Source organism: Ochotona curzoniae, unplaced genomic scaffold (genome assembly GCF_017591425.1).
Source record: "Ochotona curzoniae isolate NIBS_2020 unplaced genomic scaffold, NIBS_Ocur_1.0 contig_3527, whole genome shotgun sequence".
NCBI lineage: Eukaryota > Metazoa > Chordata > Mammalia > Lagomorpha > Ochotonidae > Ochotona > Ochotona curzoniae.
Genome location: NW_024465897.1, coordinates 2,337,964 through 2,365,476, shown reverse-complemented (window position 1 = coordinate 2,365,476; position 27,513 = coordinate 2,337,964). Strand labels below are relative to the sequence as shown.

The window sequence follows — 27,513 nt, the reverse complement described above, 5'->3', positions numbered from 1 at the left end:
CTCTCATCCCAAATCCTCGCCTCACTGGTCATCCTCCCAGCCAGCAAGTAGTTTTAAGTTTTTCTACTTCCACACCTTTCCATATGCTCCCACCACCACTGCTTCCCAGTGTCTGAAAGCTACAACTGAGAGCTGAGACTCAAACCCAGGTACCCCACTGTGGGATCTGGTTACTTCAACTGTTAGGAGAAACACTCATCCCTAAAACCATGAGTCTTGAAATGGTCCTGATCCCCATGGACTTTGGGGGTGGTTCCAGGGCCAGGGCAAACTGATAACAGCTTTTTGCCACCATTCCTTCATCTCATACTGTTCCCAGAACCCCAAAAATAAGACCCAATAACACAAACACATGGAGTGTCTCCCCTTGTGCTTTCTGGACCCAGGGCTGCTGAGAATTCGCAGCTGAGCTCATCCTGGAATGAGTACTTTGTACCCAGGAGGTTAATAGTGACTTGGCACCCGAGGGAGCAGCCAGTCCTGGGCAGGAAGCAATACACAGCCCAGTCCAAGAACTCCTGCAGATCCTCCTGCACCTTCTACTCAAGAGCCAGGCCTTGGGGCAGCGGAAAAGGAAGCAGGCTGGGTCCTTGGGTGGGGCCACCTACACTCCTGGCAGCTCAGGAACCACTGCTGTGGTTCCAACACAGTTTCTCCTGTCCCAGACCACATACACAGCCCAGGGTATGTCACGTGTCCAGGGTATGCAGGGGTTGGCCACACACTCTGGTCGTGATGTTCAGAGGTGACTCCTTGCGAAGTGATTGAATTTCTGTAAGCTTATCAGGTGAGTGCACATGACTGAATCCTGAGGCTTTGTAAGAAGACACCAAAGATACAGCCTGTCCCTACAAGCATCATGCCACCTGCTTCCCCAAGTCTCCGCCAGCAAGAACTCAGCCCATTCAAGGACCACGTCGTTTTGAACCTCAAAACCGTAGGTCCAATAAACCTCCTTTCTCTATAAAAAATCTCCTTTCTCAGGTATTTCTTTATAGTAATAAAAAGCCATTCGAGTGCTGCAGGCTTCAAAGTATGAAGAACAGAAGTATGGATAACTGCGCGTGCATCTGACACCTTGGGGAGGGACCTGAGGTTGGGTGACACAGGTTCCAGTCAATCCCAACAGGACTGAGTGTGACAGTAGTAACTAGCTTATTATTAACACACCTTGATTGGCCCCTTCCCACGACCACCACTCTAGAATCTATCTGAAGTTCAGCTCCTAAGGGAAACAAAACATAGCTGAGGTGGTCGTGGCACCCACCAGGTCCCCAAGAACTCTTGAAGCAGAATCTGCTAAAGTAGTTAGGACCCTACCACACACACGGGAGACGCAGCCTAAGCTCCAGGCCTCCACGCCACCCCAGCTCCTGTGGACATTTACGGGATAAACTACTATAGAGAAATATCTTTCTGCCTCTTTCTTCCTCTTTCTCAGTCTCCCTGATTTCCAAACAAATACGATGAAGACAAAAAATTAATACAACGTGGGGGCAGGGCATTTGACAACATGGGACACCCACATTCCATTTTCAGAGTACCTGGCTTCAAGTCCTGGCTCTGCTCCTGCGTCAGCTTCCTGCCAGGCTGCACACTGGGAGGCACCAGTGCTCGGGCACTGCCATCTGTGAGGGAGACCCGGACTGAGTTCTCGGCTCCGGTTGCAGCCCAGCCCCAGCTGTTGTAAGCACTTGGGGGCGAAGCAGAAGTTGGGAGACGCCTCACTCTCCCTCGTGACTCTGCCTTTTAAACAAAGACAAAAATATTTTTGAAAACCATTCGTTGATAAACTTATGTTTTAATTCCGTGTTTCACATTCAATACAGGTCTGGTTTTTCTTTCAAAAGATTTTCCATCTGCAGCGGGTTGAATGTGCAAATGCAGAACTCAAGGCCGCAGGGGACCCCTCTCCTCATCCGTGAAGGCACAAATCCTGTGTCCTTGCCCCAGTTCAGCCCACCCTAAGACCCAACCCTTGCCTCTGAGTCCCAGAGAGGCTTGGCTGAGGCCTTGGGCCCGTCCTGCCTCGAGATCCTCTCTCGTCCTTTGCACCCTTTCAGCCACAGGTGCTCCTGCGGAGAAACACTGCCCCTGCCTCCGGGGTCATCCCAGGGCCTCCAGGCTGCGCAGCCCTCTCTAGCATCCTCCGCTCTCACCGCGGCGGTCACTCCGAGTCACAGGTCACCAGGGGCTCACTGGAAATCCCACCCAGCCCAGGCCTGGCTTGCTGCAGGCTTCTCTCGGCAGCGAGGGTTATTAACTGGGGGGTGCTCTTTCACTACCTGGGGGTTTGGAAGGAGGATCTGCACCCCACCTCCCCTATAGGTTAGAAGGGAATGAGCAGGGCAGCCGGGGGAAAGTGACACCACCTTTAATCAGGAACTTTCAGGAGACACGGGGTGGCAAAGTCCCAGGGGAGCCCCGGCCCCCATCTCACGCCTCTTCCTCTGCGGCCCTGGAGTCCACATCTGTTGAGTTGCACAGCTGGGCAAGCGTCCCCAGGGGAGGCTTCCGTCCAGCCGTCTGGCCGCAGCCGTGTTGCTTCCAGGAGTGAGCACCTGCCCACGTGCCCCCGAGAACCCCAGAGTCCACGCCGGGGCGCTCCCTGGGCCGCGAGCACGGGGTCCTCCATCCCGGCTCGCCCAGGCACAGGTCCTGCTCACAACATGGCGTCCTCGCCCCTCGGAGTCTTCTCTGAGGGCGGCTGGGCACGAGGGCGGGCGGAGGCCGGAGCAGCTGCTGCGAGTCTGGAGGTGGCGGCTGAGAGTCCGCGAGGCCCGAGCGGGCGTGTGGACGCCTCCGAGGGGCCCAGCGTGGAAAGGGCCGCCACTTGGGTCGGGAGCGTGGTGGACCGCCTGGACACTGTCCGGCTCCCCGACGAGGCTGCGGGGCCCCGTGCAGGAGTGACAGGAGGTGGCCACGGGGCCCCCGGAGGGGCCGGAGGGGGCGTGGAGGCGCCTGGAGGCACTGAAGGCCTTGGGGAGAGCGGAGGGGGTTGGGAGCGCCCGGGTTCTCCCCGAGTCGACCCCTCGGGTCCCAGAGCTGGTGAGCTGGACGCCGGAGCTCCTGAGGGGCGGCCAGGTGAGGCGTGCGCGTCAGAGTTTGCGCCCAAGAGGCGCTGCAGGAGAGGGAGCGTGGATCGGGCCGGCAGGGCCGGGGGTGGACCCGGACTGGAGGTGCAGTTGACCGGGGCAGTGGCGTCTCCCCGGGGACTCCGAGCGGCTTTATCCAGATCCACGGCTCCGTCTCTGTGAGGGACTGGGCCCTGCCGTTCCTCCGCCGCAAACAGGACCTCTAGAGAGAGAAAGAGACGCACAGCGGTGCCCCCTGCTGGCCGACGCGGCTCTACACAAGCTGCAGGCAACAGGCTAAGTGCTGACCTAAGGGCGGCGGCCAGCACCTGTGCGAGCAGCTTGTTCCCATCTCCACCTAAAGACCCAAAAGGATCCCTGGATGGGACAGTTCAGCCAGGTGGCTCTGACAGGGATCCACAGGGTGACCTTGTGCAAGACACATTAACTCCCCTGATTTGTTTTCCCAGCTATAAAATAGGCAGAATCCCGACTAAGGACTTTGAATGTGTAGGTTTAACGGTGATGACGGAGGTACCCTGCTGGTGCAGGATACTGGGAGTGGTGAGGCTGTGAGATGTGGGAACAGAGGGGCTGGGGACTTTCCTAGTCCACTTTGCTATGCACTTGACACTGCTCTAAAAATAATAATAATAATAAAGCCTAGTAAAAACGTGTCAAATCTCAGCCAGGAGTTTAATGCATCCTCAGGGCTCAGTGTACAGAGAACAAATAAGCAAGAGACTGCATGGTGAGCAGTGATGATACTGGAGGGGTGAGTGGAAGGCGGAGGCCACCAGGCACACCCAAAGCCCAGAACGATTCTATTTATAAACCCAGCAAAGGGCCTGTGTTGTTATGCAGTGAGTAATGCTGTTGCCTATGAGGCTGGCCTCCCATGTGAGCTGGTTGGAACCCAAGATGTTCCCATAATGGGCTTGCAACAGCAGCGGAGCATGGCCCATGTGCTTCTGCCCTTACCCTTCAAGCTGATGTTCTTCTTGGCTCCTGCTTTCAGGATAAGCTATTGAGGGCACACAGGAAGTGAATCAGGGCATAGACGAGCTGTAGCTCTCAAATAAACATAAAATGAAGCACAAAAATTATTCATATCGGGCCAGTGGCGTGCCTTAGTGGCTGAAGTCCTCGCCTTGAACGCGCCAGGATCCCATATGGGCGCCGGTTCTAATCCCAGCAGCTCCACTTCCCATCCAGCTCCCTGCCTGTGGTCTGGGAAAGCAGTCGAGGACGGCACCTTGCACCTGCATGAGAGGCCAAGAAGCTCCTGGCTCCTGGCTTTGGATCAGCTCAGCTGTGGCCGTTGCAGCCACTGGGGGAGTAAACCAGTGGATGGAAGATCCTCCTCTCTGTAAATCTGACTTTCCAATAAAAATAAATAAATCTTTTTTTTAAAAAAAAAAGGTGGGGGAAGAAGAAGCGGCAGCAAGACAAGCCCCACCATGCCACCTGAAGCGAGCCACACACCCTCTCTGAGCCTGGGTCTCTCACCTCCACACCTCACAGGCTCTGTTCGTGAGAAGCAGAATGTAGCAGAAGATGACGGAGTCCAGAACACAGGACCACTCACCTGGGCAGGAGGAACAGCAGTCCCCGGACAGCAGGGTGGGGTCCACACAGGCCCACTGGCAGGGGATCCTCTCACAGCTCACCTCACCCAGCTGGAGAGATAGAGGGACAACGTGAGGCCGCTCAGCCTACCTGGGGGGTGGTGACTCCCCAAGCTTCCTGCACCAGTACCAGGACAGAGCCTGCAGTGGCTGGACCCTCACCCAGACAACAGGTGAGCCAGTCCTAGTGGGGCCACCTTACAGCAGTCTTGAGCTGCACCTTCACCCAGAGACAGTCAAAACCAAAGGCCTCAAGGCAGTTGATTAGGAAGAATGGCCTATACTGATGAGGGGTCAGGTAGTTGGCAGGAAGCAGCCCCTTGCCCAGGCAGCCCCGGGTTCTCAGGCCGAGCTTACCTGGCATATGCACCGGGTACAGGGCTCGTCATCCAAGGCGAACACCTGGCCGTTCCCCACCTTCCTGCCCTCGTAGTTGCAGTCTGCAGAGGCACAGGACACGGGGCTCATGAGAGCCAAGGCCAACCTGGGAGCCTTACACAGGGGCAGCTGGTCGCACTCACCCCAACACACTGGGCAGCACTCCCCATCAGGGTGGAAAGGGTAGGTACAGGTGATGGGGCAGTCCATGGGCGAACAGGCCACTGAGCCCAGCTGCAGGACACAAAATGCATAAGGCCCTTGCTCAGAACAGCTGACACACACTTAGGGAGGCCCAGGCCCCGGGTGCCCATCAGAACAGCTTATGTCACTGGCATACAGGGTGGAGGGCATTACTCAGTGACAGCCATCTTCCACAGGCACATGCACCCCACAGGAGCAGGGGCCCGGCCTTGTTTGTGAGGTTCCCTCCCTCCCACCCACCCTCCCCACCATCTCCCCATCAGCAAGTGTCTGGGACAGCTACATGAACTGTTCTGGAAGGTGAGCACTGAACACCCGAGAGAAGAGCCTGGAGACCAACCTCCCCAAAGCATGCGGCTGTGAACAAACAGGGGCATCGTGCAGTGGGCCCCTCTGAGGCTCCCTGCCTGTGCGCCCTGGGCTCCTCGATCTGCACGCCTTGTCCCTACCCGTGCACATACACAGCTATGGCTGAACCCCCAGAGGCATACAGTATCTGCATAACCAATTTCAGCTCAGCAGGCAAGAAATATCTAGTTTCATTTTTCCAATCTTAAAATACACTATTGTCTAACACACTAGTTTGCACTAAAAGGCACTCTGGTTTATGGGTCAGAAATATATATTGGGACTTTAAAAGTTCATGAAAAATGGAATTTAAAAATGGGTGCAAAACAATTGGAAATATATGCAGTTTTTTCATAATATTCATCTTTCCCAAAATTGTGAAGACCCCACTTTTACATGAATTTCAAAGCTTAATTCCATTTTCCATGAATTTTAAAAATTTTAATTTATGTTTATGTGAAATGCAGAGAGACAAACAAAAGATCTTCCATCTACTAGTTCACTCCCCAGTTGAATGCACCAGCCAGGGCTGGGCCACATCGAACACGGGAGCCCAGAAACCAATCCAGGTTCCCCTGACCTCCCACCATGTAGGTGGCAGGTATGCAAGCACTGGAGCCATTATCTGCTGCCTCCCAGGGCATGCATTAGCAGGGAGCTGGAGTGATCACTGGTCCTTAAACCTCACGCTCCAGTATGGGATGTAGGCATCTCAAGTGGTGTCTTAGTCACTGCATCAAAAACCTGGCTCACCTTTTAGGAGCTTTTTTGAAATGTTCTTGTACATGTTCTTGTCACAATGCTAAGATTCAGTTCTTGGCAGTTTGCCTACCTGGTTGTAGAGTCCTTACCCTATGACTGTGTTTCCCTGTGCAGAACATGGAGATGATGGTACCCACCCCACAGAATTCTGGGATGGATAACTAAAGCCATGCATACCGAGGGCTTAGCACAAGGGCTGGCACACAGCAAGAGCATGACAATGGGAGAGTCTGGAAGGGTACCCTGGGTTTGCATGTCCCACCTCCACTCAACAAGAATCGCTGGGCCCCACGTTGCCCTGTGAGGAACCAACCCCCAAGCCTCTCCCTGGTAAGCAAGAAGCACAGAACTTTGGTGGCCCGGTTAGAAACAATCTCTAGAGGCTATTGCAGTGACATAGCAAGCTAATCCTCTGTGGCATCCCCTATAGGCACTGGTTTATGTCCTGGCTGTTCCACTTCAACTCCAGCTCTTGGCTAATGGCCTGGGAAAGCAACAAGGCCTTGGGCTCCTGTCACCATGTGGGAGACCCAGAAGAAGTTCTTGGCGCCTTGGCCTGGCACGGTAATCTGCTGGCTAAAGACCCTGACTTGAATGCACCAGTATCTCAAATGGGCCCCGGTTCTAATCCTGGCGATCCTGCTTCCCATCCAGCTCCATTTGTGGCCTGGGAAAGAAGGGGAGGGCGGCCCAAAGCCTTGGGACCCTGCACCCGCCTGGGAGACCTGGAAGAGGCTCTTGGCTCCTGGCTTAGGATCGGCTCAGCTCCAGCCATTGCAGCCACTTGGGGAGTGAATCAGCGGATGAAAGATCTTTTTGTCTGTCTTTCCTCTTCTCTGTCTATCTGACTTTCCAATAAAGTAAATAAATAAGTATTAAAAAAAAAAAAAACAGAAGCCCCCAGCTTCAGACTAATCCAGCCCTGGCAGTTGCAGCCATTTAGGGATTAAACAGCAGAGAAAACATCTCTCTGCTTCTCCATTTCTGTCTGTGCCTTTCAAGTAAAACAAATAAATCTCTCTTCTTAAAATGTACTTTTTTGAAAGAAAAACAAACATTCTCTGGCCCCGACCCTAGAGTCCTGCTGGGCAGGTGGCAGGCTTTCACCGTGAGCCACCAGTGGCCCTTCACTGGGAGGCCTCTGGCTTTTGTCTCAGGAGTCTAGGACCTGGGGTCTTTGTGGACACAGGGGCCAGGTCTGGGTGGTGCATACCAGGCAGATGCAGCTGAGGCAGGGGTCCAGCACTGATGGGAAGGTCTCATTGTTGTAGAAGATTCTTCCTGTGTAGGTGCAGCCTGCCAGAAAGAGTCTGTGGTGAGCACCTGGCAGAGGGAGAGCCCTGACCCAGCCTTCAGCCTGGACAGAAGTTGGAGGCTTCTCTGGGTAAACAAGGTCAGCCCTGCGCCTCCCCATCAAGACAGTCACCTGTGGAAGTGGCCAAGTGACAGTGCTGTGAGCTGCAGGCTGACTGGTTTCACACTGGGTTCAGCCAAGCGACCCCAGTGTCATGGCCTGCAGGGTCCCTGCCACACAAAGAAGTCTCCTGTCCCTCGGCCCTCCCCAGGCAGGATCCGTACAAGGACTGGCAGGTGCCAAGTGCCAGGAGCCAGAAACACAAGGCCTTTGCTGCTCCCTACTCAAACAGCCTCCAAATCGACCCACCCAGAGCGTGGCCCACACAGCCCCTTCTCTGATTCCTAATGCTGTGAGAGACCTGACTTGAATGAAGCTGGGTTGCTAGTATCTACCACATACCAGCAAGCATGAAAACAGGCAGTGGAACAGACTTTGTAAGAACCAAATACAGACCATGAGCATCTATAAATGTCACAGAAAGAAGCAAGAAAACCACCAGGCTCCCCCTGCTGCTTCACAGGTGTCTGTGCATCACCTAGGCCATCACTGCCCGTGCATTGCCTTGCCTTGGGTAAAACTTACCTCTCCGAACCTCAGTTTCCTCATCTATAAAATGGGGTCATGGTAAGATGGTGCTTACACAGAGCAGCCTGGATGCTCAGACTCCACCCCAGGAATCCTGTCTAGGAATCAGGGGCCGGGCCCAGGATTACCTGCTGAACAGTCTGGACAACACTGTCCGGGGATCTGGATCGGGTGAGGGCAGGAGTCCACACAGTCTGTCCTCTTGCACTTCACCGACCCATCTGCCTGCAGGAAGAGGAACTTGACAAGCTCCAACCTGAGGCACCCGTCCCCCACAGGAGAGCCCCACACAGGTCCTTCCCCAAAGACCAGTAGCTACTTGTGCCCCTTCTAGAAAGGTCTCCTGTGTAAGGGGAAGGAAGGTAGGGGCTGAGGCTCGGTCTCCTCAGCTTCCTGTTCCTCTGTGTAGCAGCCAAAGCCCACATCATCCAAATCCTTCTCTCAGCTTTTCCCTAGACACCCTGGCTCACCCTATACCCATGGAGCACAACCAAATCCAGCAGAAATGTCTATTTCAAAAGACCAAAGTGCAATACAACGTTCCTTTTAAAGCTAATAATCATCTGAATGTTTCTGACTCTTTTGTATGATTTTCTTGTAATTCAGATCAGTGCCTGAACTGAACTATAAAGGAGAAGCCAGTACCAGAAGGGCCCGGCCTGCTAATTCCCACTCCAAAGCAAAGCCCTCAACCTCGTGAGAGCCTGAGGCTTTTTAACAAACAGAACAACCAAAGTACCCAAAGGCCCTGCCTCTCACACTCTTCCACACGCAGGAACCTCCTGGGGGCTTAAAAGGAAGGTCTGAGTCCAGACCATAGGCAGGGCCTCAGCAGGTGTCTAACGGGCTCACAGGTGACAGAGGCCACACCACTGACCTATGGCCTTTATTTTAGAAAACAAAACTCTCAGAGACTCAAAGCTCTTTTGAGACAGGCAAGTAGGCCAGCACGTGGATAAACAACTAGCTAAAACAAGCCCATCTCCTTATGAGCGGTGATGCCAGCATTCTGCACGCACCTTGTCCCACACCTGCTGTAATGCAAGCTCTCAAAGTTTGCATCCAGGAGACAAATGTTAGTTCACAGAAATAGCCTCAACAGCTGAGGCTGAGGGTACCCCAACCCCCTCAGCTGTCCAGGCCCCATGACACTCTCCTGCAAGGATTCCCAATGCTAACTCCTTAGGCCAGCAGCTCCTGGCACAACCGCACACAGTTCTGAAGTCAAGGCTGCTGGGTTTGGCTACCCTGAGCCACCTGCCAAGGACAGGTTACATTCAAGCCCCACCCTTTCTGTAAAGGTGAGTGGGCAGGGGAGACTGAAGTTTGTGTGGGATGGTCCAGGGGCTGGGACGAGCATCATCACTGAGAGCAGGCAGCCGGGTAAAGCAGCTGAAGGTGAGGTTGTCATTCACCTGGCAGATGCATAACTCACAGGGGTCACCAGGCGACCAGATCTGTCCAATCGGAAACTCAATCCCGTTGTCATCAAGAGAGCAGCCTGGCCAGGGGACAGTGAGGAGGGAAAGGCAGTGGGCAGATGTGCTTGCCAGACGTGCAATGCCACCCCACCACAGATGTGCCTGCACACAAACAGATATACCATTCACACACAAACTTACACATCTTCCTAAAGGCATACTTGCCCAAACATTCATACACAGATATAGCACACACCCACCTACACACCTGCTCACACAGAACCAAACCCATACAGCTGCACATGCTGAACATACACAAGTACATAACACATAGGGCCTCACCTGTGATGGGCCTGGGCTCCCGACAGGTGAAACAACACTGTCCAGGGCCCAGCCACCATTCTTCTCGGGGACAGGCAAGGTCTGGACAAGGCCTGAAGGAACATGCCACCTCCCCATTCTGGAAGAGAGCCAGAGACCAGGCCAGTGAAGCCAGTGCCCACTCCGGTGCCACATGAGGGCTGAAGCAGAGGCTATTGTACCCCACCACCCACCCCATCTGGCCTCAAATAAAAGTGGCATGTCTCCAGGCAGCAGGTGCAGGAGCAAAGGACACTAGGAGATGGTCTTAGGTCAGGTGTTGGGCCTGTGTCCTCTCATGCTGCCTCCTTTGGCCTCCACCATCTCAGATCCCTGCTCCTGCAATGGCTCCCGTCCAGGCTCCCAGCTGCTGCCCTCCACTCCGCTCTAGGGCTCTGCAGCCAGAGAACTTCCTCAAACCCCTATCCCAGTGCATGGCCCCACCACATAAAACCCTTCAACCTTCTCCGCCAGATCCAGAGCCCTGAGCTCAACCAGCACAGCCGCCACATCTGAGCAGAGGCAGAGGCTTAGTCCCACATATACAGGTCCCCTTCCCCTAAATCCTGCACTTGCTGGTGGCAGTCACCGTTCAAACACACTGACAGCTGCTGAAGCAGAAGAGCCCAGCTCCCCACCCAGTCCATTCTCTGGAGCTCCCAGGGACTTCCTCCCTGCCCTGTCCTGCTTGCTCACCGCCAGCCACAGCATCCTCAGCCTTCACCGGATCCATCCCACTTCATCCCTCAGCTCTGCACTTAGCATCCCACCCTCCAAAAAGACACGCAGGGCCCTGGTGACCTGGGGCAGATGGGCCTGAACCTGGGCCTGTCCTATGTTTGGCTGTGCCCTAGAGCAGATGCTCTGTTTACAGCACGGCTGAAGCACAGACATCAAGGAAGGCCTGAGTGCTGCCCCCTTCCCTACCACCCACCAAGCTAAGAGGTGTCAGGAGCTGCAGCTACTCTACCTGGCAGACACAGGTGGTGCACTCATCAGCACCCCCGCTGAACACGGCTCCATCTGCGTACCACTGGCCATGGAAGTAGCATCTCCCTACAGAAGAGAGAGGAACAAGTGGCTCCAGGTCTTGGGCCTGAGACAACTGAAGAAAAAAAGGGGACAGGGGAGGGCAGGGACTCTGGGACTCATATACACCCATAGCCCTGCCCAGCACCTTCCACACCCAGGAACCCAAAGTACCCCTCACCCTCAAAAGCCCAGATGTAAAACAAGTTGAGGACTAAACATTGATAAAGAAGGAGTCGCATGCAAAAACAATGTCTTCTAGAAAGGCAAAGGAAACCCTAAATAACCAGAGAAAAAGAGGCCCCAGGGTGGGTATTGTGGCATCACAGGTTAAGCCAACCACTTGGGATACCTACATCCCGTATCAGAGTGCCAGGTTCGAGCCCCAGATGCTCCACTTACAATCTAGTTCTGTGCTAATGAGCTTGGGAAAGCATCAGAAGATAGCACAAGTAGTTGGGCCCCTGCCACCCAGTGGGAGACCCAAATGGTGTTCCAGACTCCTGGTGTTGGCCCAGACCAGCCCTAGCCACTGCATTCATTGGGAGAATGAACCAGAAGATGGAATATCTGTCTCCCCCTGCCTCTCCCTCTCTGAAACTCTACCTTTCAAATAAACAAGCATGTCTTAGGGGTCAGGGGAGGACAGTGCCTCAAATGCTCAGGATATAGATCTGGGTTTCATGGTCCCTGCCAGAGTCTTAAGGATTCACTGAGAGCCTCAGATCCAAGGAACCCCTCTAAGACACATCTCAGGTCCACTCAGCTTTGCTCAGACTGTCCCAAGTTCAAATCCCAGCTCCATCTCCACAAATCATTGGAGAATGACGCAGGGTAAGATGACTAACTGTCTCTTTGTGTGTACTGGGGAAGATCCTTGCTGTGCCTCAGTTTCCTCATCTATAAAATAGTGTAGCGAGTAGTTTTACACCCTCACACGGCCACACAAGGAGGCTTTAACAGGAGCTGGTCAGTGCCCTACACAGCAAGGATCTCTGAAGGCAGGAAACATCCATGATGATGCTGAGGTCACCTCAGGAAGAGAACAGTGTTCTCAACAAAGACCAGCTCCCCCATGGGCAAGGGGAGACCCAAACCACGTCTAGAGAAAAGCAATGCCAAGGGCAGACACAGAACCCTTCCTGCCTGCATGAAGGCACTGCCTGGGCGGGGGCAGGCAGGGCCAGGTGGGGCTGGGAGCAGGGTCTAGCATGCATACCACTGTGCAGCAAGGGCTAAGCACAGCCACAAGGACCCATGTTTCTGAGGCCTTCACTGCCCCCTTGTCCTCCCCCACTTCACCCTACCCTAGCACAGCCCCAGAAGACACACTCTCCCCTGTACACCAACTAACTCAGTGTGGCAAGAATGTCACTCACCTGGGACACACGCACAGCAGTCTGACTGTGGGGAGGCCTGGCAGGGGCCGGGAGGACACTCGGGGGAGATGCAGGTCACGTTTCCAGCCTGAGGAGAGGGTGAGGGATGGCAGAAGCATAGGGGTAGGAGAGGGAACACCTAGCAGCTCACTCCCTAAAGGGCACCTCACCTTCCCAGCACCACAACTACCTGGCAGAAGCGTGTGGCCCTTCCTGTGCCACTGCAGCCCAAACTGCTGGATCTCCACAGGGTTTCAATGGGTCTCCCCACAAAGGCTTGGACCCCATGGTAGTGGTACTGGGAGTTTGTGGATCCTTTAAGAGGTCCTTGGGTCACTGGGGTACTGCCCTGGAGAGTGTTGTTGGGGGAGACCCCAGTCTCTCTGACTTCCTGTCGGGTGACATGAGCTCTTCTTCCCACAGGGTTCCACTGCCATCAGCCATAAGGTGATGTAACAAGGAGGACCCTCACTAGAGCCTGTGCCAAACTGTTTCAGCTTTTGACCTCCAAACTGGAAGGTTAAGTGCACCTCTTTTCTTTGTGAAGCTAATATGCTTTGGGTAAGTGGTTTTAATAACAAAAAAGTCCACAATTTTATTTACTTATTTTCATTTTATTTGAGAGATCTTCCCTCCTTTGGTTCACTCCCCCAAACAGAAAATATCAGTGAATAGAAGATCTCTCTCTCTCTCTCTCTCTCTCTCTCTCTCTCTCTCTCTCTCTCTCTCTCTCTCTGTATCAGGAGTAAACCAGAGAATTAGAAGATGGAAAATCTCATCTCTCTCCCTCTCTTTTTCTTTCTGGGGAGTAAATCAATGAATGGAAGATCTGTGTGTGTTTAACTCAAATTTTAAAAAATAAAATTTATAAATTAAAAAAGGAAAGAAAATAGATAAAAAGCACCAGCCATGTACCAGGCAACAGTGGGTGCTCGATCACACATGCATACAACAGCAGCTGGTACACAACGGGTGCTGGACAGCATCCTTCGAGGAGGGGATTTGGGGATGAGCCATCTCTAGCCCACGTGAGGATGCCTGGATCACGCTGACAACTCCCCTTGAAAACCCAGATACCATTTGTTTGTCTGTCGGGCAACAAACTCTCTGACTACCTCAGCTCAAATTTGTCCACACTCTTCCCGTCCCTGTCCGCCCACCTGTTAAATTCTGCAGGCTCCTAGCAAAAGCCACAATCTAAGCATCTTTCCTTGCACTCAACACCCAGGCTTGTCCCCTTCCTTCAAAACGCCCATAGGTTAAGAAAACATCCACAAGACTCAGGAGAGTCTTGCCTGAGAACACTCACCAGGCAGACACAGACAGTGCAGTTCTCGTTGGGAGGCGAGAAGACATCCCCTTCAGCACGGATGACACCATGGTGAAAGCAGCCTTGGAAAGCAAACAGCAAATGCAGGCATCGGAGGAAGAAGAAACCAGTGGTCTCTACTTCTCCAGGTACCAGGGAGACCTCTTTTTGCCCTGGATGTCCCAGCAGAGGTAGACCAAGAGCCCCAAACTGAATGAAGTGACCAGGAGACATCTGCAAGGGTCAGGCGTGGAGAGACCCAGGAGGGTCTCTCCAGGTGTGACAAACCCACAGCCGTCCCATGGATGGCACAGCATTTTATTCCTGCCAGGCAAGAAATGTAGCCAGACAGCCCTGAGTGGGAAACCAGACCCTGGCCTGCCAGCTCAGTACACTGAGCAACCGTGGTCGCTCGGACACTTGGCTTCTTTGGGACTCAGCTGTTTCCACTGTAAGACTGAGGTCCCAGCAGGCAACTTGGAAGGGTCTGCAGCCCCAGATACAAAGTACCCCAGATTCTGCACACATGGCTCAACTCAGGAACATGGCCAAGAGTCTAATCACCATTAAGGAAAAATAGAAGGGGTGGACACTTGGTGAAGAGGCTGACACTGCTTGGGACACCCATATTCCATATCAAAGGACCTGGGTATGAGTCTTGGATCCACTTCAGTTCCAGCTTCCTGCTACTGCACACCTGGAAGGGAGCAAGTGATGCTCAAGCAGCTGGATCTCTGCCACCCACATGAGAGACTCCAGTAGAGTTCCTGGTCTCTACCTTTGGTCTTGCCCAGCTCTGGTTGTTATTGCATTTGGGGAGTAAGTCACAGATGAGAAGATAACTCTCCGTCCACCTGTCTCCCTCTCTCTCTCTCTGTTTTCCTGCCTTTCAAATAAATAAATGTCTTCTTAAATGAGCATCTGGGTAATGCTAAGGTGTGTGATGGCTAAAGAGCCTTTTGCCTGCAGAGGGCTGAGAAGGGAAGAGGCCAGCTCTCACCTGTGCACAGCGGGCAGCAGCCCCCATCTCTGGGAGGGATCGGGTGGGAACAAGCAGCTTCACATCTCACCTTGCTACAGGTCACCTCCCCATCCTAAAAGCACAGGCAAGAGTCTCAGCCATGGCCAGGCCTCACTCCCCAGGACAGGGCAGCCTCAGGGACCCCTAACACTCACCTGGCACCTGCACTGGGAACATCTGGCCTCTGTCCAGTGGCTTCCTGATTCATACACAACTCCCAGGTGCCAGCAGGGAGGGCGCCCTGCTGCCAGGCTTGAGGCCTCTGGGCCCCTGGGGGAAGGCAAGGTCCCCACTGCCTCCCCCTGGAGGAAAGAGGGAGGTCTAAGGGATCCCAACAGGGAGGCACTTGGCACTGGGGTGGCAGTTGGGGTGACAAACAGCCTTGGAGGGGCGGAAGAGGAGGACACAGGGGTGGAAGATGCTGCTGGGCGGGTTGTCCTGCCTCCAGCAGCAAGATACCCTGGAGCCCCTGGAGGAGGGCTGTGTCCAGGGGGCAGGACAGGCCGGCCTGCCTCTGGAAGCAACAGGAGCATCTTGGCTGGGTGCTGGCGGGGCTGCATGATTGCAGACGGGGCGAGCACGGCTTTCGGGAAAGCTGAAAAGAAAGCACAGGGTCCTCTGAGGCAGGCCAAGGGGCAAGAAGCAGCTTCTCTCTCATCACTGCTCCCAGCACCGCTCTGGGTGCTCCTTCATCTGAACAACGGGGAGGTGGCCAGCTCTGACAGGATGGGGAAGGGACGAGCTCTGACAGGATGGGAGATGACCAGCTGTGACAGGATCAGGAGGTAGCCAGTTCTGACAGGATCAGAAGGTGGCCAGCTGTGACAAGAAGGGGAGATGACCAGCTGTGACAGGAAGAGGAGGTGACCAGCTGTGACAGAAAGTATAGGTGACCAGCTGTGTCAGGAAGGGGAGATGACCAGCTGTGTTAGGAAGGGGAGATGACCAGCTGTGTTAGGAAGGGGAGATGACCAGCTGTGTCAGGAAGGGGAGATGACCAGCTGTGTTAGGAAGGGGAGGTGACCAGCTGTGACACTCACAGGAACAAGAGGGAATAACAGGGGAAGATGGCTGCTGCCGCCAGCCTGGCCTTTCTCCCCAGCCACACAAGCTCCACACACGTACAAGACCACAGTTCCCACGCTTCTTTGGAACACACAGACTTCATTGGATTCATCTGGGAATGGCCCAGACCCGGCCCCCTGCTCCCCTGCCAGCTGTGGCTACAGTTGAAGGACCAGCCCAGGGTCCTGTCAAAGCCCCATGAACTGCCATTACCTAAGGTTGTGAAAGACAAAATCAGAAAATCTAAGAGGGGAGGACAAGAGGCAGACAGAGCAGGAGCGAAGAATGAGGAAACGAGGGAAACTCAGAACCCAGAGAAGATGTGAGCAAGCACGGCTGGGGCAAGGAGGGCACACAGGACCCGGTGCACAGGTGGAAAGGCGCCACGATGGCGGGCAGGTACTCGCTGGAATCCTCCAGGATCCTCTGAGGATACAGCCACAGGGGCTGACAGTTCTCAGGGAGAACCGGGGAGGGCAAAATCCAACAGCCCAGGCTACAGATAAAGGGGACCCTTAAGTCACAGGCTTCTCTGTTGCCCATTTGCAGGAAACCACAGGGCTAGCAAAACGGGGAGAACAACTAGAAGCGGAAGGAGAAAGGGAGGAAGACAGTAGGCTATAGGAGAAAAGAAAGGTGAACAGGCCAGGGAGGAGGTCAAAGACCACGTGACGAAGGGAGCCAGCCAGGTGTGGCAGGGCAGGGTCTGGTGCCAGGGGTGGGGCCAGAGACCGCAAGGCTGGGGCTTGGAACTCACCTTCACAGGACACGCGGTCAGCTCGCAGCCTGAAGCCAGGGCGGCAGGTGCACATGAAGCTGCCCACGGTGTTGTGGCAGGAGTGGTGACAAACTCGTCTTTCCAGCGGCTTTCGGCACTCGTTGATATCTGTGCGGGAGCTTTGTTGGGGACATCTGCCCTGTCTGGGCTACCTCCCAGCCCTTACCCAAAAGCCTCCAAGTTCCCATATGGCACATTCGTGTACCAGGGTGCCGGTGTGACCCAGTGGCTGGGAGCAGGGTTGAGGCCAGTACTAATCTCTCTGAACACATCTGTCAGGTGTATAATGGATACGTCCTGACAAGGGTGGCTGCCTGGGAGGAACTTCCCACCAAAACCTTCCAAACCTTCCACTATCCTGTTTTCCTTTCCAAAAATAGTTTCAGAACTTATTGTGTGGAGCCAGCCTTGAGATACAGGAGTGTGGTGTGGGGAAGGGGATGGGCCGCCACGTGTGAAGTCGGCATCCCATATCCAAGTGTAGGTCTGAGTCCTGGCTGCTCTACCTGTGACGCAGTTCTCTGCTAATGTGCAGCCTAGGGGTGGACCGAGTGCATGGGTCCCTGCCACCCATATGGGGGACCAGGATGGAGCTTCTGAAGCTTCAGCCCAGCCCAGCCCAGCACCAGCTGGTGAGGATATTCAGAGAGAGAACCAGCAAACGGAGGCACTCTCTCCTCTCTCTGTCTGGATGCTCTGCCTTTCAAAGAAATACATATCAAAAATGGAAACATATATATCTAATTCCTTGAGCTATTTAAGGTAGGCTTGAGAGCAAAAATCAGACTCCACTAGAACAAGGCCTTTTTCAGGCCCATGGGACCCCACCTTCAACCCATGAGCCAAACTCAAGCCAAACAGGCTAATCCCTTTCTGGAAATTTCTGCTAATGGGCAGAGCAAACAGAGATCTCCTTCTAAACTAGAGAGCAGCAAGACATAACGTGCTTTATTTACCAAGGGGGCAGCCAAGAAAATGGATGAGCAGAGAGGACTCCCTGGGGAGTAGCTGGAAGCCGAGGAGTGGAAGAGGAACAAACAGGAAGAACATGGCTCATGGCCAGGGAAGGTCCACGATGAAGTCAACCCTGGGAACAGCCAGGCTGTGAGCCAATGTTCAAAGCCCCTCGGGCTGCAGAGCGCCAGGAGGCCCAGCCGTCGTCTGTCCAGGTCCCTGGGTCTACCCTGCCCATCGTCCTGGCCCAGCGTGGCTGCAGCCTTACCCACACACGAGTGCCGGTTGCCGTGCAGGTGGAAGCCAGGACGGCAGGAACACCTGTAGCTGCCGATGCTGTTTTTGCACCTCTGCTGGCAGGGTGTCCGCAAGCATTCGTCAGTGTCTGGAAGGGAAGTGAGCAAGGCTGGCGGAGTCTTGGATGCCCAGGACCTCTTCCTCCCTGACGAGACAGCTTCTACCCGGCGGGGGCCCTTGGAGGGGAGGGGCAGGCACCCTGACTCCTTCCTCCAGTGCACCAGCTCCCTGGACTTGCCTCAAAGCTGCATCTGCCTCTTCATCGCTAGACCTGAACACAGCAACAGCCTCCTGCAGGTCCGCTCCTGTGTCTGTGTCACACCCCACTCTAGCCTCCAGGTTGCCCTGAGCAGGCCACTACCTACTTGAAATCTCTTTAGGGGCCTCATTCTAAATGAAGGCACCAAGGCTCACAGAACCTTTCGACACAGCACTGGACCGCCTTTCCCTTCTCCCGGCCTGCATCTCACCTTCATTCTGACTGCACCACGCCTGTTCAGGTCTCGCAAACACTGAGTTTCTCAGCAGTGCATGGATCAACTCCCTTCTTGATCAACTGGAAAACTTCTACTTACAGCTCAAAGGTCAGCCAGCAGAGCACTTGTCTGTCAGAGCTGCCCCATGCTGTCATTGTTTTTAAGGTCTATTTTAATTTTTATTTGAAAGGCAGAGATACAGAGAAAAAAACAGAGAGGGAGAGATCTTCTACCTGCTGGTTCACTCCCCAAATGGCCACAACTGCTGAGCTTCCCCCTGGTCTCCACAACGGGTGCAGGGTCCCAACGCTTTGCGCCATCCTCCACTGCTTTCAAAGGCCATTAGCAGGGAGCAGGATTTGAAGTGGAGCAGGCAGGACTTAAACCAGCACTCATATGGGATACCAGTGCCACAAGCAGAGGTTTAGCCTTTTATGCCACAGTGTTGGTCCCAACCCCATGCTATCATCTGAAATAATCTCCATGTTTGTGAATAAGAAACAGCTGATAAACTATTGGATAACTGCACTGTAAAAGTACCAAGCAGCAAGGGTTAAAATGAACAGGCAGATCTACTTATCCTGATGTGAAAAGATCTTCAAGGCCAACTAGTGGGGAGAAGGAAAAAAAAAAAGGGCAGATAGGCTGGTGTGGTGATCCAGCAGGTGCTTGCATTTCATATTAGCAGGTTCAAGCCCTGGCTCCTCCCCTTCCAATCCGGCTCCCTATAATGTACCTGAGAACGCAGCAGAAGATGGCCCAAGTGCCTGAGTCGCTGTCAGTCATGTGCAAAACCTGGATGGAGTTCCTGGCTCCTGGCTGAAGCCTGGCCTGGTCAAGTCATTGTGGCCATTTGGAGAATGAACCAACAAATAGAAAATTTCTTTCTTTCTCTGTATTTCTCTCTGTGTCCCTCTCTCTGTACTTCTGTCTTTTCAAATAAAAATCAATGTTTTGTTTTTAAAGTAGAAGAACAACTGGGTTCAAATTCTAGGCAACCTGCCTCATTTCTTCATGCCTCAATATTGCTGTCAGTTAAATGGGATTGGAGACTGCAGTGATGTTGCAGCTCAGTGTACCCGCAGACACGTGCATGGAAATGAGCAGGGAGAGCTAGTCACGGACTGATAACCAGGTACCATGGCCTGACTTACACAATGCATGTGGATGCCCTACCCTCAGTGTGATGGTATTTGGGGGTCGCGCCTTTGGAGATGATTAGGGTTCCATGAGGTCATGGTGGCGGGGAGAAGGGTCCCAGGAAGGCATGTGTGCCCTTATGTGAACAAACTCCAGAGTCTAGTGGCTAAGCTGCCGACTGGTACACCCCCGTCCCATATTGTGTCCTGGCTTTCCTCCTGAAGCCAGCTTCCTGCTAACGTACAGCCCAAGAGGCAGCAGGTAGCTCAACTACTGAAGTCCCTGACATTCATGTGGGAGACCCGGATGAAGCTTCAGATTCCTGGCCCAACCCTGGCTAGTTCTAGATACTTGGAGAGATTCTCTTTCTCTCTTTCAAATGCTAAAAACTAAGTGGCACTTCAAAAAAAAAGAAGCAGCAGCTGGACCAGTGTTGTGGCACGGCAGGTAAAGCCATCACCTATGATGCCAGTATCCCATATCAGTGTCAGTTCGTGTCCTGGCTATTCCACTTTCCCATCCAGCTGCCTGCTAATGGACTGGGAAAAGCAGTATCAGATGGGCCAAGTGTTTGGGCCCATGCCACACATACGGAAGATCCAGATGAAGCTCCTGGCTCTTGGCTTCAGTCTAGCTAAGACCTGGCTGTTTCAGCCATCTGGAGAGCGAACGAGCAGACAAAAGAACTCTCTCTCTCTCTCTCCCCTTCTCTCTCTCTCTCTCCATTCGTGTGTGTCTCTCCTCTCTCTGTAACTGCCTTTCAAATAAATAAATCTTTGGGGGGAAAAAAAAAAAGAAAAACAAAACCAAGAAGCAGCAGTTGTTCTAAGAGACCCTGCTCATTCCAGAGGAAAGATCCCTTCTCTTCCCTGGGTTCCCACAGTCCTGGGCCCCAGTCCTCTTGCCCTCACTTTACTTTCCCCCTTCCACAAGATCGGGAGGTGCCCCCAGAGGCGGCCAGCCAGGGCACAGGTAGAACCATGGGATGCAGAGAGTGAGTGAGCCCACGAGGGGTGCGGCATGTGCTCCCACCCCAGGTGCCTGCCGGCTGGCCCTCCCTCATCTAGGTGGGCTCCTGTGTAAGGTGAGCCCACCCTCCTGCCCCATGCTCTCCTTAAGGCCTCTTCTCCACCTGCCCTCCCCATGTCCCTGACCCGGGGAGACCAGCATACTCTGAGCCGTACTTGGCCAGACAGGCTGGGATTCAAACTCTGACTCCATCGCTTGCTCACAGATGGCCTGGGGCAAGCCTCTGTCTCCTCATCAGTAACATGGGGACCTCACATTCACAGTCTGCCTGGGGAGAACTTGGTGCTGGGACCCTTCCTCACGCACTCACCTTGGCAGCTGTGGCGGTCAGCAGATAGCTGCATACCTGGCCCACACTCGCACACAAAGCCTCCCTCGGTGTTCACGCAATGGCCCTCGCAGGCAGAGCTCAGGCATTCATCAATATCTGGGAAAAGAGCAAACACCCCTGTGTGGCCCCTGAGCAGGGAGGACAGCCATGCCCAGCACTGGGGATCCCTCACCTGCACCCCAGGAGGAAAAGAGCAGGCACTAGGGAAGTCATCCAGCTAGGATAAAAGCCCAGAAAGAAGGGGCAGAGGAAACCCGGGACCCAAGTCTTGACCCACACAGGTTAAGTGAAAAGAGAGGACAGCCTCAGGCCCAGCACCATAGCCTAGTGTCTAAAGTCCTCATCTTTCATGTGCCAGGATCCGATACAGGCGTTGGTTCGTATCCCAGCCATTCTACTTCCCTTCCAGCTCCCTGCCTGTGGTCTGGGAAAGCAGTCGAGGATGGCCCAAAGCCTTGGGACCCTGAACCCCCATGGGAAACCCTCCAGGTTCCTGGATTCAGATCAGCTCAGCTCTGGCCATTGTAAATCTGCGGATGAAAGATCTTTCTTTCTGTGTCTCTTCTCTGTGAATCTCACTTTCCCGTTAAAACAAATAGCTCTTTAAAAAAGAGAGACAGAAAGAGAGGACCACCCATCCTGCTCACAACCCTGCGGGGATGACAAAGCTGACTAAACCATCAACTGGGCCATCCCATGTTTCCTGAGCACCTATTCGAACAGGGCCCACTGAGGACACAAAGTGACACAAGGTCTTGCTGACTCGCTGATGGCCATTTGTATTTACCGTCTGTCAGCAGAGGAACCGGGGCGCAGCCCAGGAGGCCAGCGTGTGGCAGGGTGACCCACACCCCAGCAGGCAGTGCCCAGCCAGCATCAGGGAACCATGGGGGTGATCACAGGAGCCATAGGAGGACACCCACTGGAGAACAGGGCTCCTACCTAGATAACAGGAGCAAGGCTGGAGAGGGTAGGTTGGACAAGCCCAGGCTAGGGCCCCAAAGAAGTTCCCTGCCACCTCGGCCCACGGCAGGTGACCAAATTAAGCAACACTTTGGGAAGGTTGACTTAAGGCTAGGTGAGGGGGCTGGGAGACCAAATCCCCAAAACTGTGCTGCATGGAATCTTTTCCTTGCTTCAGAAACAAAGCAGCTCCAAAGAACTCATAAGGCCCGCTCTGCCCATGCCAGTCTGTACCTGGATCCCCCATGCCCCCATGCCCCCATGCCCAGGGCCACCTCCAATCTCCTCACCTCCTACTCAACCTTAATCTGGCATCCTCTTGCTCCTCCCATGGACACACCCATCAAGACTTGCCTGCTGCCTCTGAGAAGCCTGCGTCGATTAACCCTATCCCACTGGTGGTGGCTATAGCCAAGTGCCACCCTGCCCCGGGGTTCTATAACACCGTTCTTGGTGTTTTCTTCCCAGTTGACCTCTACAATGGCTGGGGCTGGGAGGGTCATGTGCAGAAAGCACTGGAGAAAGGCATGACCAGCAACCATCTCCTCTCCAGGCTACTCCGGGGAGACCTTTACCCCACAGTTCTCCCGCAGGGCCAGCAGGAAGCTGGACATGGCAGACAGCCTAACGAGGGATGGCAGGCAGCTGCGGGTTTCAAAGCTGTCACACGCAGAGGCGTTAAGATGCTGCTTAAGAGCCGTTAAGAGCAGGTTAAGATGCCGCTGGGGATGCCTGCTTTCCATCCTGGAGAGCCCGGCCTCAAGCCCCAGCTCTATCCGTGATAAAGTATCCTGGGATGCAGCGAGCAATGGCTCAGGTAGCTGGGAGGCTTTCCCCCATGTGGGAGATCTGTCCTCAGTTCAGCTCAGTCACACAGCTGTCACAGACGTGTAAGGAGTCAGTCAGTGACCTGGGGCTCCTTCCATGGCTGCCTCTGCCTCTCTGCCTTCTGGATAAAACATGAAACAAAAATCACGATACAGTGATATCGTCAGAAGTGGGAAAATAACAAAAAGTATAGAGAAGGCATGAGCCCAATTTTGCAACACACACACACACACACACATAGGAATGCCTACCATAATATACACAGGTGCACACATCAAAAAACCCACAAACACCCCCAGGAAACAGGGCAGAGAAAACATCTCCCTTTCTATTACAGTATCTCCAAGTGGGAACTTGCAAGAAGATGTTTATTTTCACTTTTTTTTTTCTCATTTTCCAAGTGTTCTAAAAAGAATTACTTTTGTTTCTGCCACTCAGTGGCAGAAAATCTTTTTAAAGGCTTTCATGGCTCCAGGAAAACCAGCAGGAAGTGGGTCCTGAGGGCGACCTCTGAGGACACTAACAGATTTTGCCCATAGGAACTTTTTAAAACCACAAATAAATAACACTTTCACAAAATGACCCAGCGTTTTGCTCCCAAAGAACTTTTCCAGGTTCCACATCTCTGAGCTCTGGACACCTTGCACTAGCCACTGTCGCCACGACACGGGTTCCTCCCTGTTCAGGTCCCTCCCCATATCCCGAAGCTCCCTCATGGCAAGGGCCACCACATGACCTTTGTGCAACCCCTCAGAGGTGATCGATTGATGCTTGGGAAATAACAGAGGGAAGCGAGTCAGTTGCTTTGTTGGCACGCCTCCCTGCCCACTCTCAGACATCACAGCACGGCTGCAGCTCCCTCCTGCTGAAAGAGGAGGAGACCTAAATTCCTGTCCTCCCCACCCCGACTGCTCCCAGGCCTCTCACCTGTACATCTGATGCCAACAGCTGTCTCCGTCATGAGGAAGCCCACGGGGCACACTCGGGCCACCTCCTGACAGCCGCCATGGTTACAGGTAAGGTCACAGCCGTACTCCCCACAGGGTCTGTGGGCTTCTGAAACATGAATAGCACAGTGAGCAAGTACCACACAACAGCGCACCAAGGCCTCACAGTGGGGGACTCGTCCTGACCCCTGTGGGGAGGTGGCAGGGCAGGGAAGGGGATGTCTCCAGAGGCAAACAGGCCTGAGTTGCAACCCAGCACCACCGCTTACTAGTGAGCAGTGCATCAGTTTCCTCACCTATAAAATGGGCAGGAAAATGCCTGCCTAATAGGGTTGCTGGAAGATGATGTGAGGGGACTCATCCCAAGTGCCTAGGACCTTGACCATAACTGCAGTGTTAATTTAGGTCTTCCCATCAGCTGCTGCGCATCCCTGGTTACCTGGGCAAGTGGCTCCTTGCTCTCCATCCTGGCAGGAGCAGACATTGGGAGCAATGCAGACGCCACTCCCACAGCCAAAGGAGCAGAGGGCTGAGAGGAGAAAGGCAGATGAGGAGCTGGGGCCACGAACCCCATTTCCCCTCTGAGCAGGCAGTGCACCCTGCTGCAGGAGAAGGCTGGGTATCTGGGGCACTTACGCAGGGTACAGTGCCCACCGCCCATGGAGGGCGCCCAGCCCGGGCAGCAGCCGCTCCCAAACCCCGACAGGCAGACGTGGGGGCCCAGTCGGCGTCTGCAAGAGAGGAGGGACTGGTGAACAGGCAAACCTCCCAGCTAGTCTGTAAGTCATCAATAAACAGCCGCAGGAGCAACAGAAAGTTCCAGTGTCTCCTGGAGGCTGAATGAAGACCAAAGTGTGAGAGAACAGATACAGGCATCCTACAGGTAGCGCCACATCAAGAGCCTCAGAGCTCAGGTAGGGCCCCACAGGGGATGAGGAGCCCCGAGGATGGCTGCCACGGGACCCTGGTGCTCGTGGTCCTCTATCATGGGTTCAGCTCACTTCTCCCCTACCCCAGGGCTTCTACCTCGCCTTGCTCCTCGCCATAGCATGGATTTCCTGAGGCGTCCAGTTACTGATTTGTTTGCTGTCTCGGGAGGACTTCCTGAGGGGAACCATTTGCCCAACCCAACACCTCTGCAGGGCCTGGCACATGGCAGGTGCAGCAGGCAGCTGCTGCAGGACAGGTTGAAATGGAAAGTCAACAGCAAAAGAGCACTGACAAGGGTGACATCTCTGGAGTTGGGGGTGATGCACTGGAGGCAAGAGAACCAAACCGTCCAAAAACAGAGTCCAGAACAGGCAGAAGCCAGGATGCCAAGCAAAGAACCAGGTGAAACAACATATTCTTATACAGTGGGAGGAACTAAGGAGCTCTGAGGAGGGTCAGGAAGACCAGCAGCTCGCCTAGGTGAGACAGTAGTGATGGAGGCCAGGAGAGCAGCACAGCCCTGGGTGCAGAGGTGGCAGAGATGACAGCTGGAGCCAGTTCCCAGGATAGGCCGGGTAGCAGTCTGGCCCAACAGCACAGGGACAAGAAAACGCTTCCCAGCCAGGTTCTCCCAGTGTTTGGAGGCTGACCAGAACCTCAGGGGGAGAGCCATGTACTTTACAGAGCACACACGGTGCTCCTTGTCCACACCAGACACTGGCAACATGAGACAAGACAGATTCACTCTGTTCTCAGGAGGAATAATCTATGCCAAAAGAGACAGGGACTTCAAGTAGTGACTCTGAGGGTACCAGGAAGGGAAGTCGGCAGAGAACTGTCCCTTGGGCCTCTCTGAATTCATTGCAAGAAACGGGGCCCTCCTGGGCCTCCCCCACCCGCTTGCTGGACATCAGACGGGGGAGGAAGGGAAAGGCAGGACATCCCCTGCTCTTCCACCAGAGCCAAACACTTGCTGAGGATACCCAAAAAAGGGACAGGCAGTGCCACCACAGTTGCAATGGTGGCATCACCGGTTCAGGTTGGCGGGGCCGAGAGCAGCCACAGCGCACAGAAGAGCTTCAGCGACTGTGAGACAGGTGGTTGGAGGCTGTGAAACGCACGAAGCCGGGTTGTGAGCAGGAATTAGGGGTGGCTGAGGAAATTCAGTTGCAAGTCCCCGCCGCGCACCCTCCGGAGGACGTAGCCAGGGACCAGCCATCCCGCTGACACGCAGAGAGCATCAAGCACACAGGCTCGCTGCCGCAGTGACCAGTGGGGGAAACACGTGGAGAGGGCAGCAGCAGTCGGGGAGGAAGACCTAGGGGCGCACGCCCCAGCCCCCACTCGCACGCGCCCAGGGCGGAATTGAGGCGTGACCCAAAGGGACCCCGGAGACTCCAAGGTCCACCGCGTACACAGAGCCAGGGCACGGGGCTAACCTCCACCCCCAAGCCACAGGGCATGTTGGAACTCGGAAGCCCGCGCGTCGGGAGACCAGGTGGCACGTCCCAAGTTCCTAGTCAGAGTCCTGTGCACCTAGACAATCTCTGGCTCGCCCAGCGCCGGATATCCCCCAGTCTGGCCCCGTCAGCTGCTGCCAGGGGTGCACAACCGACAGCTCTTGGGGTTCTTGTCGGAACCCCAAGAGCTGAACCCTGCGCCTGACCGCCAGCGGCTCCTCGGCTCTTCCCGGGGGGTGAGGGCCGGACAGAGGACCGGGGCGCTTACCTCTCCGTCGCGAAGTGGCCGGGTGGCTTTCTCCCAGTGTAGCTTCTGGCCATGGCCCCCAACAGCAGGAGCGCAACGCAGGCGGCCCGGAGAAGCAGTCCGGCCCACATAACCGGTAGCTTTGGGTCCCCGGCTCGCCTGGGCTCCCGCGCCGCACGGGGGAGGGGGCTGCCGGCCTTCGCCCCTCCTCCTGGCGCCGCGGGGAGCGAACCAGCGATCCCCGAGCTGGCACGCGGAGCTGCGAGAGGGGCTGGAAACGCTGAGAGGAGGGGCCGGGGGCCGAGGCGAAACGCTAGAAGAGGGGTCTTCCGCACCTAGGAGCAAAACACACAAAAGGCTACGCCACCCTAGTCTCTTCTGGAGGTTCGGAGCCCAGGGCAGGGGCAAAGATCATGGACCCCTGGGGCGGGGCTTCACCCTCGGCCCACAACCCCTGCGCTGGCTGCAGAGTAGGTTTCCTGCCAAGGGCTGAAGGCGTCAGATCGAGGCTTGGAAGCAAAGAAGCTGCAGAAATATGGCTAGCCTTGCGCCTGGGACCCCAGCGTTGTCATGCGGTGAGAAACGTGTAAATCTGAACCCAGGACCCTGGGTCGTTGCCGCTGGGCAGTTCTAGGCGGTTCCGGCAGATCCACACAAGGAGGAGCCAAGCACCAGCCCCAAAGCCACAGGCTTCCCTAGCCACCCGGGGCAGGTGGACCGCCCCCTTAACGCTGGTGGAGGAGGGAGATGAAGGAGCAGCTGGGGCGGAAGCTGAACTGAAAGGCCCAGGCTGCCCCAGGCCCTGGGCTGCAGGGGAATGGAGACAGGGATGTGCTGGAAGGTCATGTTCCTCCCGCTGGGAGAAAGCAGAAAACCCAGACCCAGTGGGGTCAAGCCTTTGCTCAAACATTTCCTGGAAGGAGAAACTCATTCCCTGTTAGAAAAAGCAGCCCAGGACAGTTCTAAGTGTCCACACTTCCTTAGAAACCGGCTACCTCCTGGGTGAACAATCCCTTCGGATCTGCTTCTGTGGTTGCCCTCCTGCTGACCACCTCAGCGTGGAGCCGAAGTCCTGGAAATTGCTCACCTGAGACCTTGCCTTCGTACTAACCTTTTCCTGAGGCAACCTGCATTCTGTGTTTTTGTTAGTTGTTTTTTCCATCCCAGGATGCAGTCTGAGGTTGTCCTTGGGATGCAGTTTGTTGTTCTTCAG

At 54.7% G+C, this 27,513-nt stretch overlaps 1 protein-coding gene across 1 annotated transcript; it reads right to left on the bottom strand.

Annotated features, from left to right (window-relative positions):
• Window positions 1-2,662: 2,662 nt before the first annotated feature.
• Window positions 2,663-26,431, bottom strand: VWCE (von Willebrand factor C and EGF domains). Its single transcript, XM_040981857.1, has 20 exons — window positions 26,322-26,431; window positions 24,300-24,394; window positions 24,103-24,192; window positions 23,644-23,772; window positions 20,905-21,021; window positions 17,921-18,037; window positions 16,678-16,806; window positions 15,011-15,450; window positions 14,835-14,928; window positions 13,835-13,917; window positions 12,526-12,613; window positions 11,088-11,173; window positions 10,100-10,217; window positions 9,752-9,837; window positions 8,465-8,561; window positions 7,608-7,690; window positions 5,224-5,314; window positions 5,060-5,142; window positions 4,663-4,753; window positions 2,663-3,297 (listed from the first exon to the last, which is right to left on the bottom strand). Exons 1-20 carry the CDS (start codon window positions 26,429-26,431, stop codon window positions 2,663-2,665), a joined length of 2,862 nt encoding a protein of 953 aa, XP_040837791.1.
• Between the last annotated feature and the right edge of the window lie 1,082 nt (window positions 26,432-27,513).